Consider the following 14956-nt stretch of genomic DNA (forward strand, 5'->3'; position numbering starts at 1 on the left):
TCTTTTTCCTGGGCTTTTCCTGGGACGTTCTGGGTTTTTTCCTGGGACGTTCTGGGTTTTTTCTAAGGAAGTTCTGGGGGGACTTTGTGGGCTTTTTCCTGGGACTTTGGGGTTTCTTTGGGGGAGAGTTTGTGTATTTTTTCTGGGACGTTCTGAGTTTTCTCTGGGACGTTCTGGGACATTAAACCCCAGGGATGTTTCGTCTGTGCCCGCAGCCCCTGGAGGACAGCCTGATTGCCTTCAGGACGCGCTCCAAGCGGCCGCTGAAGGACGTGCCCCTGGGGCAGCTGGAGGCCGAGCTGCGCGCGCCCGACATCACCCCCGACATGTACGAGCCCAGCACGGGCGACGACGAGGAGTGGGAGAGGTGGCTCAGGGGGCTCATGAACGACGACGTGGAGAACGAAGGTACCTGGGAGAGCTTGGGAGGGTCGCCGGTGTGACAAACGGCGTTAATTTGTGTTGAAATTGCCGCATCAGTCGTGTTTAAACACATTCTGAGATGGTGAAACCACCACTTCCCTGGGCAGGCAATTGCAGAACTTGGAACTTGGTGAGAGAGCTTGGTGAGAGAACTTGCTCAGAACTTGGCCAGAACTTGGCCAGAACTTGGCCAGAACTTGCCCAGAACTTGCTCAGAACTTGGGCAGAACTTGCCCAGAACTTGCTCAGAACTTGGGCAGAACTTGGCCAGAACTTGCTCATGAATGATGACATGGAGAACGAAGGTACCTGGGAGAGCTTGGGAGCGTCACTGGTGTGACAAACACCACGAATTTGTGTTAAAATCGCCACATCCAGGCTTAAATGCATTCAGGGTTGGTGGCTCTACCACCTCCAGTGGGCAGGCCATGGCAGAACTTGGAACTTGAGCAGAGCTTGAGTAGAGGTTGGTCAGAGCTTGGTCAAAACTTGAGCAGAGCATGAGCAGAACTTGGTGAGAACTTGGTGGGAACTTGGCGAGAATGTGGTGAGAACGTGGTGAGAACCACTTGGGCAGAACTGGGGCAGAACTTGGGCAGAACGTGAGCAGAACTTGGCCAGAACTTGGCCAGAACTTGAGCAGAACTTGCTCATGAATGATGACGTGGAGAATGAAGGTACCTGGGAGAGGTGGAGCTGGAGGGGTCACTGGTGTGAAAAGCACGATGAATTTGTGTTAAAATCGCCACACCCAGGCTTAAATACATTCAGGGATGGTGGCTCCACCACCTCCAGTGGGCAGGCCATTGCAGAAGTTGGTCGGAGCTTGATCAGAACTTGAGCAGAACTTGAGCAGAGCATGAGCAGAACTTGGTGGGAACTTGGTGGGAACTTGGTGCAAACTTATTTGGTGAGGACTTGGTGAGGACTTACTTGCTCAGAACTTGCTCAGAACTTGCTCAGAACTCGCTCAGGAACGGTGGCATGGAGAACGAAGGTACCTGGTAGAGGTGGACCTTGGGAGGGTCACTGGTGTGTAAAACACCATGAATGGCCATTGCAGAACTTGGAACTTGAGCAGAGCTTGAGTAGAGGTTGGTCAGAGCTTGGTCAGAGCTTGGTTGGAACTTGAGCAGAGCATGAGCAGAACTTCGTGAGAACTTGGGAAGGACTTGGTGAGAACTTGGTGAGAACTTACTTGGTCAGAACTTGGTCAGAACTTGGCCAGAACTTGGCCAGAATTTGGCCAGAACTTGAGCCGAACTTGCTCATGAATGATGACGTGGAGAACGAAGGTACCTGGGAGAGGTGGAGCTGGAGGGGTCACTGGTGTGACAAACACCATGAATTTGTGTTAAAATCGCCACATCCAGGCTTGTTTAAAAACATCAGGGATGGTGGCTCCACCACCTCCCTGGGCAGAGCTTGGTAGGAGCTTGGTTGGAGCTTGAGCAGAGCTTGGTGAGAACTTGGTCAGAACTTGAGCAGAACTCAGTTTGAGCTGTCAGGTTTGTTCTTGTTTCCATAAATACAAAATTCCTCTTTGTGACAGTGAATAAATAAAACTCCTGGCTTGGTGCTGGGGCAGGATGATGACAAAACCTGTTCAGAACCTGCTCAAAACCTGCTCAAAACCTGATTAAAACCTGCTCAAAACCTGATTAAAACCTGCTCAAAACCTGCACAAAACCTGATTAAATCTGTGTAAAACCTGTGTAAAACCTGCTCAAAACCTGCTCAAAACCTGATTAAAACCTGCTCAAAACCTGTTCAAAACCTGATTAAATCTGTGTAAAACCTGATTAAAACCTGCTCAAAACCTGTTCAAAACCTGCTCAAAACCTGCTCAAAACCTGCTCAAAACCTGATTAAAACCTGATTAAACCCTGATTAAAACCTGCTTTGTTGCAGATGAAGCTGATGATGATGATGACCCCGAGTACAATTTCCTGGAAGATCTGGATGAACCAGACACAGAGGATTTCAGGAATGACCGTGCTGTGAGAATCACCAGTGAGTTCCTCAGGAATTCCTTGGGAATTGTTTTGTGGCAAGGAATTTTTGTGGTGCAGGATATTAAATAAGGATTTATTTAATTAAAGAGCTTTTGGCTCTCTGGGATAGTGCTATGGGGGGGATCTGGGCTGAGCTGCTGTGCTCAGCACAACCTGAAAAACAAAATTTAGGTGAAGAACAAAATTTAGATGAAAAACAATATTTAGGTGACAATAAAACCTGAAATTAAGTGATAATAAATTCTGAAAGCTTCAGGCAGTTCAGATTTGAATGTTTGCCTTGTGTTTAAATTTAATTAGATTTTAAAGTCCTCGCAGACTTTAGTTTTATAAACATATCATTTTCTGGCTTTGCAAAAAGCCACACTTGCTTTAGGTCTTACTGCAGATTTACATAACTTTAAATGTAATAATGAATTATAAATATGCAATTGTATAAATATAAAATATATTTAGATGAGATGAAATATATAATATATAAAATATATAAAAATGTATAAAATATATAAAAATATATAATATATGTTATATATTATACATTATATATGGTATATTATACATTATATATTATATGTTATGTATTATATATTATATTATATATTATATATTATATATTGTATGTTATATATTATACATTATATATTGTATATTGTATATTGTATATTATACAATATATATTGTATATAATACCTTATATATTATATATTATGTATTATGTATTATATGTTATGTATTATGTATTACATATTATATATTACATATTATATATTATATATTATACATTATGTGTTATATATTATACGTTATATATTGTATATTATTGTATAATATTGGATATTATACATTATATATTGTATATTATGTATTATATATTATATATTATGTTTTATATATATATATATATATATATATATATATATATATAATATTATGAATATAAAATATGAGTTTTTATGTGATATTTTAAAATCCAGACAATCTCAGCTCAAGATTTTTTTAGGGCCCAGCATTAAAAAAGGAATTATCAGGGGCCTTTCTTTTTTTGGTCCTCTGTTTGTAGGAGGAGGATTTCCCTTTGTGAGAGCAATTCCTTTAATTTTGCTGATATTATGACAGGATTTGCTGAGTGTTTCTTGGAAAAGGCATCCTGATAATCCCTTTTCATTTTCCTTGCAGAAAAGGAGGTGAACGAGCTGATGGAGGAGCTGTTTGAGACAGTAAGTGACAATAAAGTGGCACAAATCAGGGCTGGCAGCTGGCACGTGGCACTGGAGGGTGCTGGGGCGTGCCAGGGGCTCTGCCCCTGCTGGGGCACGTTTGGCCTTGGCAAGGGAAGGTCTGCAGGGATTGCCACGAGTGAGGATGTGCAGGGATTTCCTGACGTGAAAGTCTGTAGGGATTTCCTAAATTGAAGATTTGTAGGGATTTCCTGAAGGGAAGATCTGCAGGGATTTCCTGGAGTGAAGATCTGTGAAGTGGAAATCTGCAGGGAATTCCTGAAGTGAAAGTCTGTGAAATGAAGGTCTGCGGGGATTTCCTGAAGATCTGCAAGGATTTCCTGAAGTGAAGATCTGGGGGGATTTCCTGAAGGGAAGATTTGCAGGGATTTCCTGGAGTGAAGGAAAGTCTACAGGGATTTCCTGGAGTGAAGATCTCTAGGGATTTCCTGAAGATCTGCAGGGATTTCCTGAAGGGAAGATCTGCAGGGATTTCGTGGAATGAAGATCTGTGAAGTGAAGATTTGTAGGAATTTCCTGAAGGGAAGATTTGCAGGGATTTTCTGAAGATCTGTAGGGATTTCCTGAAGTAAAGATCTGCAGGGATTTCCTAAAGGGAAGATCTGCAGGAATTTCCTGACGGTCTGTAGGGATTTCCTGGAGTGAAGATTTACAGGGATTTCCTGAAGTGAAAATTTGCAGGGATTTCCTGAAGTGAAGCTCTGTGAAATGAAGATCTGTAGGGATTTCCTGAAGTGAAAATCTGTAGGGATTCCCTAAAGTGAAGATTTGCAGGGATTTCCTGAGGGTCTGTAAGGATTTCCTGAAGGGAAGATTTGCAGGGATTTCCTGGAGGGAAGATCTGTGAAGTGAAAATCTGCAGGGATTTTCTGAAATGAAGATTTGCAGGGATTTCCTAAATTGAAGATTTGCAGGGGTTTCCTGAAGGGAAGATTTGCAGGGATTTCCTGAAGATCTGCAGGGATTTCCGAAAGTGAAGCTTTGTAGGGATTTCCTGGAGTGAAGGTCTGCGGAATGAAAATCTGCAGGGATTTCCTGAAGTGAAGATTTGTAGGGATTTCCTGGAGTGAAGGTCTGTAGGGATTTCCTGAAATGAAAATCTGCAGGGATTTCCTGAAGATCTGCAGGGATTTCCTGGAGTGAAGATCTGCAAGGATTTCCTAAAGTGAAAGTCTGTGAAATGAAAATCTGCAGGGATTTCCTGAAGTGAAGATTTGTAGGGATTTCCCGAAATGAAGTCTGTGGGGATTTCCTGAAGATCTGTAGGGATTTCCTAAAGTGAAGATTTGTAGGGATTTCCTGAAGGGAAGATTTGTGGGGATTTCCTGAAGGGAAGATTTACAGGGATTTCGTAAAGTGAAGATCTGCAGGGATTTCCTGGATTGAGGGTCTGTGAAGTGAAGATTTGTGGGGATTTCCTGAAGATCTGCAGGGATTTCCTAAAGTGAAGATTTGTAGAAATTTCCTGAAGGGAAGATCTGCAGGGATTTCCTGAAGTGAAGCTCTGTGAAATGAAGATTTGTAGGGATTTCCTGAAGGGGGAAGATCTGCAGGGATTTCCTGAAGGGAGAGTCTGTGAAGTGAAGATTTGCAGGGATTTCCTGAACTGAGGATCTGTAGTGATTTTCTAAAGTGAAGATCTCCAGAGATTTCCTGAAGGGAAGGTCTGCAGAGATTTCCTAAAGTGAAGATTTGTAGGGATTTCCTAAAGTGAAGCTCTGTGAAATGAAGATCTGCAGGGATTTCTTAAAGTGAGGATCTGCAGGGATTTCCTAAAGTGAAGATCTGTAGGGATTTCCTAAAGTGAAGATCTGTAGGGATTTCCTAAAGTGAAGATCTGTAGGGATTTCCTGAAGTGAAGATCTGTAAAGTGAAGGCCTTTAGGGATTTCCTGAAGTGAAGATCTGTAAAGTGAAGGCCCTTAGGGATTTCCTGAAGTGAAGATCTGTAAAATGAAGGCCCTTAGGGATTTCCTGAAGTGAAGATCTGTAAAATGAAGGCCTTTAGGGATTTCCTGAAGTGAAGATCTGTAAAGTGAAGGCCTTTAGGGATTTCCTGAAGTGAAGATCTGTAAAATGAAGGCCTTTAGGGATTTCCTGAAGTGAAGATCTGTAAAGTGAAGGCCTTTAGGGATTTCCTGAAGTGAAGATCTGTAAAATGAAGGCCTTTAGGGATTTCCTGAAGTGAAGATCTGTAAAATGAAGGCCCTTAGGGATTTCCTGAAGTGAAGATCTGTAAAATGAAGGCCCTTAGGGATTTCCTGAAGTGAAGATCTGTAAAATGAAGGCCTTTAGGGATTTCCTGAAGTGAAGATCTGTAAAGTGAAGGCCTTTAGGGATTTCCTGAAGTGAAGATCTGTAAAGTGAAGGCCTTTAGGGATTTCCTGAAGTGAAGATCTGTAAAATGAAGGCCTTTAGGGATTTCCTGAAGTGAAGATCTGTAAAGTGAAGGCCTTTAGGGATTTCCTGAAGGGAGGCTCTGTGCTGAGCAGACCATCATAAGCTTGATTATCCAAAGTTAAATCCCTTCCTTGAGCTCCCTCCTCTGAGCTGCTGCGTGTCTCTGCAGTTCCAGGGGGAGATGGGCTTCTCCAGCATGAAAGATGAGAGGCCAGAAGATGGAGATGCTGTTACAGAGTCCAGGCCAAATTTCAACACCCCCCAGGCCCTCAGGTAGGAGAATTTATTTATTTATTTCTGTCCCGATTTCCTCTGAGGGAAAGCCTCTGTGGCAGCCACCAAAGAGGAAAAGTGTCCTGGCAGCTCAGGGCGCTGTTCTGAAAGCTCTGAGCCGTTTTTCTTCATGGCAGTGTCCAGGCCCAGGCTGGACAAGGCTTGGATCAACGTGGGATGGTGGAAAATATCCTTGCTTTTGTGACTGGATGAGTTTTTGGGTCTGTTTTAACCCAAACCATTCCATTGCCCAAAAATCCCCTTGCGCCTAAACTGAGGGGGTGAGGAGCTGAAACTCCTGAGCTCCCCAATCTTTGGACATTTGGGATTAAATTCATTAAAACAAATTTCCCAGAGAAGCTGTGGCTGCCCCTGGATCCCTGGCAGTGTTGGACAGGGCTTGGAGCACCTGGGATGGTGGAAAATGTCCTTGCTCTTGGCACTGGATGAGTTTTTGGGTCTGTTTTAACCCAAACCATTCCATTGCCCAAAAATCCTCTTGTACCTAAACTGAGGAGGTGAGAAGCTGTAAACGGAGCTGGAACTCCTGAGCTAACTATGGATACTTGGATTAAACACATTAAATCAGATTTTCCAGGGAATCTATGGCTGTTTCTGGGAGTGCCCAAGGCCAGGTTGGACACTTTGGAGCACCCTGGGATGGTGGAAAATGTCCCTGCTCTTGGCACTGGATGAGTTTTAAATTCTGTTTTAACCCAAACCATTCCATGATCCTATGAGAACATTGCCCAAAAATCCCCTTGCACCTAAACTGGAGAGTGAGGAACTGAAACTCCTGAGCTCACCAATATTTGGACATTTGGGATTAAATCCATGAAATCAGATTTCCCAGAGAAGTTGTGGCTGCCCCTGGATCCCTGAAGTGCCCAGGGCCAGATTGGACAGGGCTGGGATGGTGGGAGGTGTCCCTGCCCATGGCACTGGATGAGTTTTAAGATTTATTTCAACCCAAACCATTCCATGGTTCAATGAGAACATTGCTCCCACCAAAAACCCTCTTGCACCCAAACTTGAGGAGATGAGGATCTAACTCCTGAACTCAGAAATCTTTGGGCATTTGGGATTAAATTCATTAACCAGATTTCCAGAGAAGCTGTTTTGTTCCTTTGGACACTTTGGGGCACCCTGGCACGGTGGAAAGTTTCCCTGCCACGGCAATGGGGGTGAAATGAGATGAAATTTCAGCTCCCTCCAACCCAAAGCACGGAATATTTCTGTGATTTCTCTCCAGATAACAATTCCATGTTGCAGCAGCTCAGGAGGAGCTGCGGGGTGGGGGCGGCTCCTCACGCATGGGGCAGAGCAGCTCGAGGCGCGGCTGGCTCTGTTTGGGAAAGGAGCCAGAGCGAAGGCTGGGGGGGCCGAGTGCCGGCCCTGGGCTGGGCAGTGCCACAGGGCCGGGCAGGGCAGAGCCAGCGACAGACTGCCAGGCACGGCCGGCTGCAAAGGGGAGGTTAGCCAGAGAAATGCAGAAACTCGATCTGTAGCATATGTGTTTGGAGTTATATCTAGATTTATATTTTATATTTATATTTTTATATTTATATTTATATTTATATTTTTATATTTATTTATACTTATATTTATACATTTATATATTAATATTTATATTTTAATAATTTTATATTTTATATTTATATTTATTTATATTTATATATTTATATATATTTATTTTTATAATTTTATATTTTATATTTATTTATATTTATATATTTATATATTTATATTTTTATATTTCTATATTTATATATTTATATTTATTTATACTTATATATTTATATATTTATATTTATATTTTTATAATTTTATATATTTATATTTATATTTATTTATATTTATATTTATATATTTTTATATATTAATTTTTATAATTTTATATTTTTATATTTATATATATTTATTTATATTTATATATATTTATATTTATATTTATATTTATATAATTTTATTTTTATTTATTTATATTTATTTATACTTATATTTATATATTTATATTTTTATAATTTTATAATTTTATATTTTTATACTTATATTTATTTATATTTATATTTATATATTTATATATTTATATATTTATATTTATATTTATATATTTTCATAATTTTATATTTATTTATATTTATATTTATATTTTATATTTATATATTTATATTTATATTTTAATAATTTTATATTTATATACTTATATATTTATATTTATATAATATATAAATATATTATTTAAATATATAAATATATATTTATATATTTTTATATTTACTATATATATATATATATATTTATATATATTTATATATACAATTTATATAATATATATTTATATATATAATTTATATAATATATATTATATTTATTTATAATGTATATATATATTTATATATAATATATGCACATTTTATACAATAATTTATGTATGTAAATATATAAATACTTATATATATTTTATATATATGCATAAATTATTTCTATCATATATAATATATATAAATATATTATTTTTGTATATACTTATATATATAATATATAAATATATATTTATATATATTCATATTTGTAATATATATATTTATATATACTTATAGATATAATTTATATAAAATACATTTCATATAATAATTTACATATGTAAATATATAAAAGTTTTTATATATTTGTTTATATAAATTATATATTATATATATAATATATAACAATATTTTATTTTATATATATTTATATATATTTATAATATATAAATATATATTTTTTGTATTTATATTTACAATATATAAATATATATTTTTTATATATCTATATATAATCTATATAAAATACATTCTATATAATAATTTATACATGAATATATAAATATATATATATTTATATATTATACATAAATTTTATATATATAATTTATATATTTATAATACATTAAATATTAATAGATATTATAATTAAATATATATTATATAATATTATAATGAAATATTAAATATTACTATAATAATGTTATAAATAATATAATGTTCTTTTAATAAATAGAAATAACAAAAATATAATAGCATCATTAAAATATTACCAAAATTGTTATAAAATATTTTTGAATATAGAATTATAACTAAATATTTAAAATACATAAATATTTAAATTTTTTAGTATTTTTGAATATTTTAAATTAATTTTTTAATCAAGTAGCAGGGTTTGCATCAGTTTTGGTCTTTCCGGACTCCTTCCAGCTGAAGTTATTGATTAGCACAGGGATGGCAAAACCGAACCCAGATAGAATAAAATATATCAACAATATTCTCAGTAAATAATATATTTAAATTTTTTAAAGTATGAATATTAAATATTTATATAAGTATTTAATATTTATATAAATATTCAATATAAAAAATTAAATATTCTTTAAAAATTAAGTACACTTATAAATAAGTATTTAACTTACATAAATAAATATATAACTTATATAAATAAATATAAACCTAAATTATAAATTCAATATACTTATAAAAAGTTAAATATACCTAACTAGTTTAAAGTTAATTCTATATTAAATATTATTATAATAATATTATGAAATATTATTATGGTGTTTTAATAAATATAAATAACAAAATATAATATTATTAGAATATTATGAGAATTGAGATAAAATATTTTTAATATAGAATTATGAGTAAATATTCAAAATACATAAATATTTAAATTTTTTAGTATTTTTGAATATTTTAAATTAATTTTTTAATCAAGTAGCAGGGTTTGAATCAGTTTTGGTCTTTCCGGAGTCCTTCCAGCTGAAGTTATTGATTAGCACAGGGATGGCAAAACCGAACCCAGATAGAATAAAATATATCAACAATATTCTCAGTAAATAATATTTTTAAATTTTTTAAAGTAAAAATATTAAATATTTATATAAGTATTTAATATTTATATAAATATTCAATATAAAAAATTAAATATTCTTTAAAAATTAAGTACACTTATAAATAAGTATTTAACTTACATAAATAAATATATAACTTATATAAATAAATATAAACCTAAATTATAAATTAAATATACTTATTAAAAAGTTAAACATACTTAACTATTTTAAAGTTAATTATATGTTAAATATTATAATAATATAAAATATTATTATGGTATTTTAATAAATATTAATAATAAAATATTTTAATATTATTAGCATATTATGAAAATTGATATAAAATATTTTAATATAGAATTATAAGTAAATATTCAATATACCTAAATATTTTAAATTTTTTAGTATTTTTGAATATTTTAAATTAATTTTTTAATCAATTAGCAGGGTTTGCATCAGTTTTGGTCTTTGTGGAGACCTTCCAGCTGGACTTCGTATAGAGATGGTAAAACCGAACCCAGATAGAATAAAATATATAATCAGTGATTATATATTTTAATTATATTTAATATATAATTTTATTTTTATATATATATATCTCTATATATATGTATATTTATATTTATATTTAATATATATTATATTTATATATATGAAATATCTATTTAAATATATATTTAATATTTAATTATATTTAATATATAATCAGTATATTTCTAAATAAATAAAAAAAAATCTATATATATATATTTTGTTTTATATATATATATAAATAAAATTCTAAGTAAACGTGAAGCATTATTGAATTAGGGATTTATTCCATTTAATTCCAGATTTCAATTTTGATTTCCATCAGATTTGAGGAGCCTCTGGCCAATCTGCTGAACAAGCAGCACCAGACGGTGAAGGAGCAGCTGGAGCAGCTGAGAATTAAAAAATCCTCAATCAAAGCCCCCCAAGAAAGCGAAAAATCCAAAAATCCAAATGAGAAACCCCAGCTCAGCCTGGTCCTGGACACTGCCCAGAGGAAGAGGCTGCAGCAGCAAATGCAGCAGGTACGAAATGTAACGGTTCTATTCTGGAAAAATCCCATTTTTCTCCATTTTTTACTATTTAACGGTATTATCGCAGCAGGTAAGAAATGTAACGGTTCTATTCTGGAAAAATCCCATTTTTATCCATTTTTTACTATTTAACGGTATTATTGCAGCAGGTAAGAAATGTAATGATTATATTCTGGAAAAATCCCATTTTTATCCATTTTTTTACTATTTAACGGTATTATTGCAGCAGGTAAGAAATGTAACGATTCTATTCTGGAAAAATCCCATTTTTATCCATTTTTTTACTATTTAACGGTATTATCGCAGCAGGTAAGAAATGTAACGATTCTATTCTGGAAAAATCCCATTTTTATCCATTTTTTACTATTTAACGGTATTATCGCAGCAGGTACGAAATGTAACGGTTCTATTCTGGAAAAATCCCATTTTTATCCATTTTTTACTATTTAACGGTATTATCGCAGCAGGTACGAAATGTAACGGTTCTATTCTGGAAAAATCCCATTTTTATCCATTTTTTACTATTTAACGGTATTATTGCAGCAGGTACGAAATGTAACGATTCTATTCTGGAAAAATCCCATTTTTATCCATTTTTTACTATTTAACGGTATTATTGCAGCAGGTAAGAAATGTAACGGTTCTATTCTGGAAAAATCCCATTTTTATCCATTTTTTTACTATTTAACGGTATTATCGCAGCAGGTACGAAATGTAACGATTCTATTCTGGAAAAATCCATTTTTATCCATTTTTTACTATTTAACGGTATTATTGCAGCAGGTACGAAATGTAACGGTTCTATTCTGGAAAAATCCCATTTTTATCCATTTTTTACTATTTAACGGTATTATTGCAGCAGGTACGAAATGTAACGGTTATATTCTGGAAAAATCCCATTTTTATCCATTTTTTACTATTTAACGGTATTATCGCAGCAGGTACGAAATGTAACGATTCTATTCTGGAAAAATCCCATTTTTATCCATTTTTTTACTATTTAACGGTATTATCGCAGCAGGTAAGAAATGTAACGGTTCTATTCTGGAAAAATCCCATTTTTATCCATTTTTTTACTATTTAACGGTATTATCGCAGCAGGTACGAAATGTAACGATTCTATTCTGGAAAAATCCCATTTTTATCCATTTTTTACTATTTAACGGTATTATTGCAGCAGGTACGAAATGTAACGGTTCTATTCTGGAAAAATCCCATTTTTATCCATTTTTTACTATTTAACGGTATTGCAGCAGGTACGAAATGTAACGATTCTATTCTGGAAAAATCCCATTTTTATCCATTTTTTACTATTTAACGGTATTATCGCAGCAGGTAAGAAATGTAACGGTTCTATTCTGGAAAAATCCCATTTTTATCCATTTTTTTACTATTTAACGGTATTATCGCAGCAGGTACGAAATGTAACGATTCTATTCTGGAAAAATCCCATTTTTATCCATTTTTTACTATTTAACGGTATTATTGCAGCAGGTACGAAATGTAACGGTTCTATTCTGGAAAAATCCCATTTTTATCCATTTTTTACTATTTAACGGTATTGCAGCAGGTACGAAATGTAACGATTCTATTCTGGAAAAATCCCATTTTTATCCATTTTTTACTATTTAACGGTATTATCGCAGCAGGTAAGAAATGTAACGATTCTATTCTGGAAAAATCCCATTTTTATCCATTTTTTACTATTTAACGGTATTATCGCAGCAGGTACGAAATGTAACGATTCTATTCTGGAAAAATCCCATTTTTATCCATTTTTTACTATTTAACGGTATTATTGCAGCAGGTACGAAATGTAACGGTTCTATTCTGGAAAAATCCCATTTTTATCCATTTTTTTACTATTTAACGGTATTATTGCAGCAGGTACGAAATGTAACGATTCTATTCTGGAAAAATCCCATTTTTATCCATTTTTTACTATTTAACGGTATTATCGCAGCAGGTAAGAAATGTAACGATTATGTTCTGGAAAAATCCCATTTTTATCCATTTTTTACTATTTAACGGTATTATCGCAGCAGGTACGAAATGTAACGATTCTATTCTGGAAAAATCCCATTTTTATCCATTTTTTACTATTTAACGGTATTATCGCAGCAGGTACGAAATGTAACGATTCTATTCTGGAAAAATCCCATTTTTATCCATTTTTTACTATTTAACGGTATTATCGCAGCAGGTACGAAATGTAACGATTCTATTCTGGAAAAATCCCATTTTTATCCATTTTTTACTATTTAACGGTATTATTGCAGCAGGTACGAAATGTAACGGTTCTATTCTGGAAAAATCCCATTTTTATCCATTTTTTTACTATTTAACGGTATTATTGCAGCAGGTACGAAATGTAACGATTCTATTCTGGAAAAATCCCATTTTTATCCATTTTTTACTATTTAACGGTATTATCGCAGCAGGTAAGAAATGTAACGATTATGTTCTGGAAAAATCCCATTTTTATCCATTTTTTACTATTTAACGGTATTATCGCAGCAGGTACGAAATGTAACGATTCTATTCTGGAAAAATCCCATTTTTATCCATTTTTTACTATTTAACGGTATTATCGCAGCAGGTACGAAATGTAACGATTCTATTCTGGAAAAATCCCATTTTTATCCATTTTTTTACTATTTAACGGTATTATTCTCGATCTAGTTTGGGTTATTTTTTGTGTCCTCCTGCCACCACACCAAATTCAGAAATGGGCAGTTCTAAAAGCTGAAATCTTTGCTGTTCAAGAAATAATTATGTGTTTTTATAGGAAAAAATTTAATTTCTGTATTGGCTGTGATGAGAATTTGGCACCAAAGCTGCGAAACGGCCCAAAAATTTCTGATATCTTCAAAATTTCTGTAATAAACTTTTAACATTTCCCCTCAGTTCTCTGTTGATTTTAAGGTTTTTTTGCAGAGATTTTTGCTGTGCTCAGGGGATATTTCTTGTGCCTTTGGGTTTGTGATAAAATTTTAAAAAAAAATCCAATTTTTCTGATTTTATTCCTCAAGCACGTTCAGCTCCTGACTCAAATCCATCTCCTGGCAAGTTTCAACCCTGCCCTGAGTTCAGAGGCCAGCACCACCCAGATGTTTTTGGTAAGAAATGTCCTAAAATCAGATTTCCAGAAATTCAAATTGTTCCTGGTCTCTGGGCAAACTTAGAAATATTAATTTATTTGTAATTAATTTACTTAGAAAGGTGAATTGTTTTATTTATCCCGTTAAACTGAGAATTAAGGGTTTGGATAGGAATCTTAATTTTCACTTTATTGGGATAAATATTGGGATGGATAATGGGATAAATATGGGAGTGGATAATCAATTTAATGGGATAAATACTGGAATGGATAATGGGATAAATATTGGAATGGATAATGGGTTTAATGGGATAAATATTGGAAAGGATAATCAATTTAATGGGATAAATATTGGAATGGATAATGGATTTAATGGAATAAATATTGGAATGGATAATGGGATAAATATTGGAATGGATAATCAATTTAATGGGATAAATATTGGAATGGATAATGGGATAAATATTGGATTGGATAATCAATTTAATGGGATAAATATTGGAATGTATAATGGGATAAATATTGGAATGGATAATGGGATAAATATTGGAATGGATAATCAATTTAATGGGA

The 14956-nt window shown here is 33.7% G+C and overlaps 1 protein-coding gene across 1 annotated transcript in view; it reads left to right on the forward strand.

The window, feature by feature from the left end:
• Positions 1-218: 218 nt before the first annotated feature.
• Positions 219-14956, forward strand: part of LOC128948197 (GON-4-like protein) — a 47938-nt gene continuing 33200 nt past the window's right edge. Inside the window, exons 1-6 of the mRNA XM_054292809.1 lie at positions 219-408; positions 2335-2436; positions 3615-3655; positions 6245-6348; positions 11076-11274; positions 14316-14402. Of these exons, the coding sequence (XP_054148784.1) occupies positions 327-408; positions 2335-2436; positions 3615-3655; positions 6245-6348; positions 11076-11274; positions 14316-14402 (615 nt within the window). The 5' untranslated portion in view covers positions 219-326. The remainder of the gene's footprint in view (positions 409-2334; positions 2437-3614; positions 3656-6244; positions 6349-11075; positions 11275-14315; positions 14403-14956) is intronic.

This window comes from Melozone crissalis, unplaced genomic scaffold, assembly GCF_028551555.1.
Source record: "Melozone crissalis strain CALT ecotype California unplaced genomic scaffold, PUWL_Pcris_2 ptg000114l_1, whole genome shotgun sequence".
Lineage (NCBI taxonomy): Eukaryota > Metazoa > Chordata > Aves > Passeriformes > Passerellidae > Melozone > Melozone crissalis.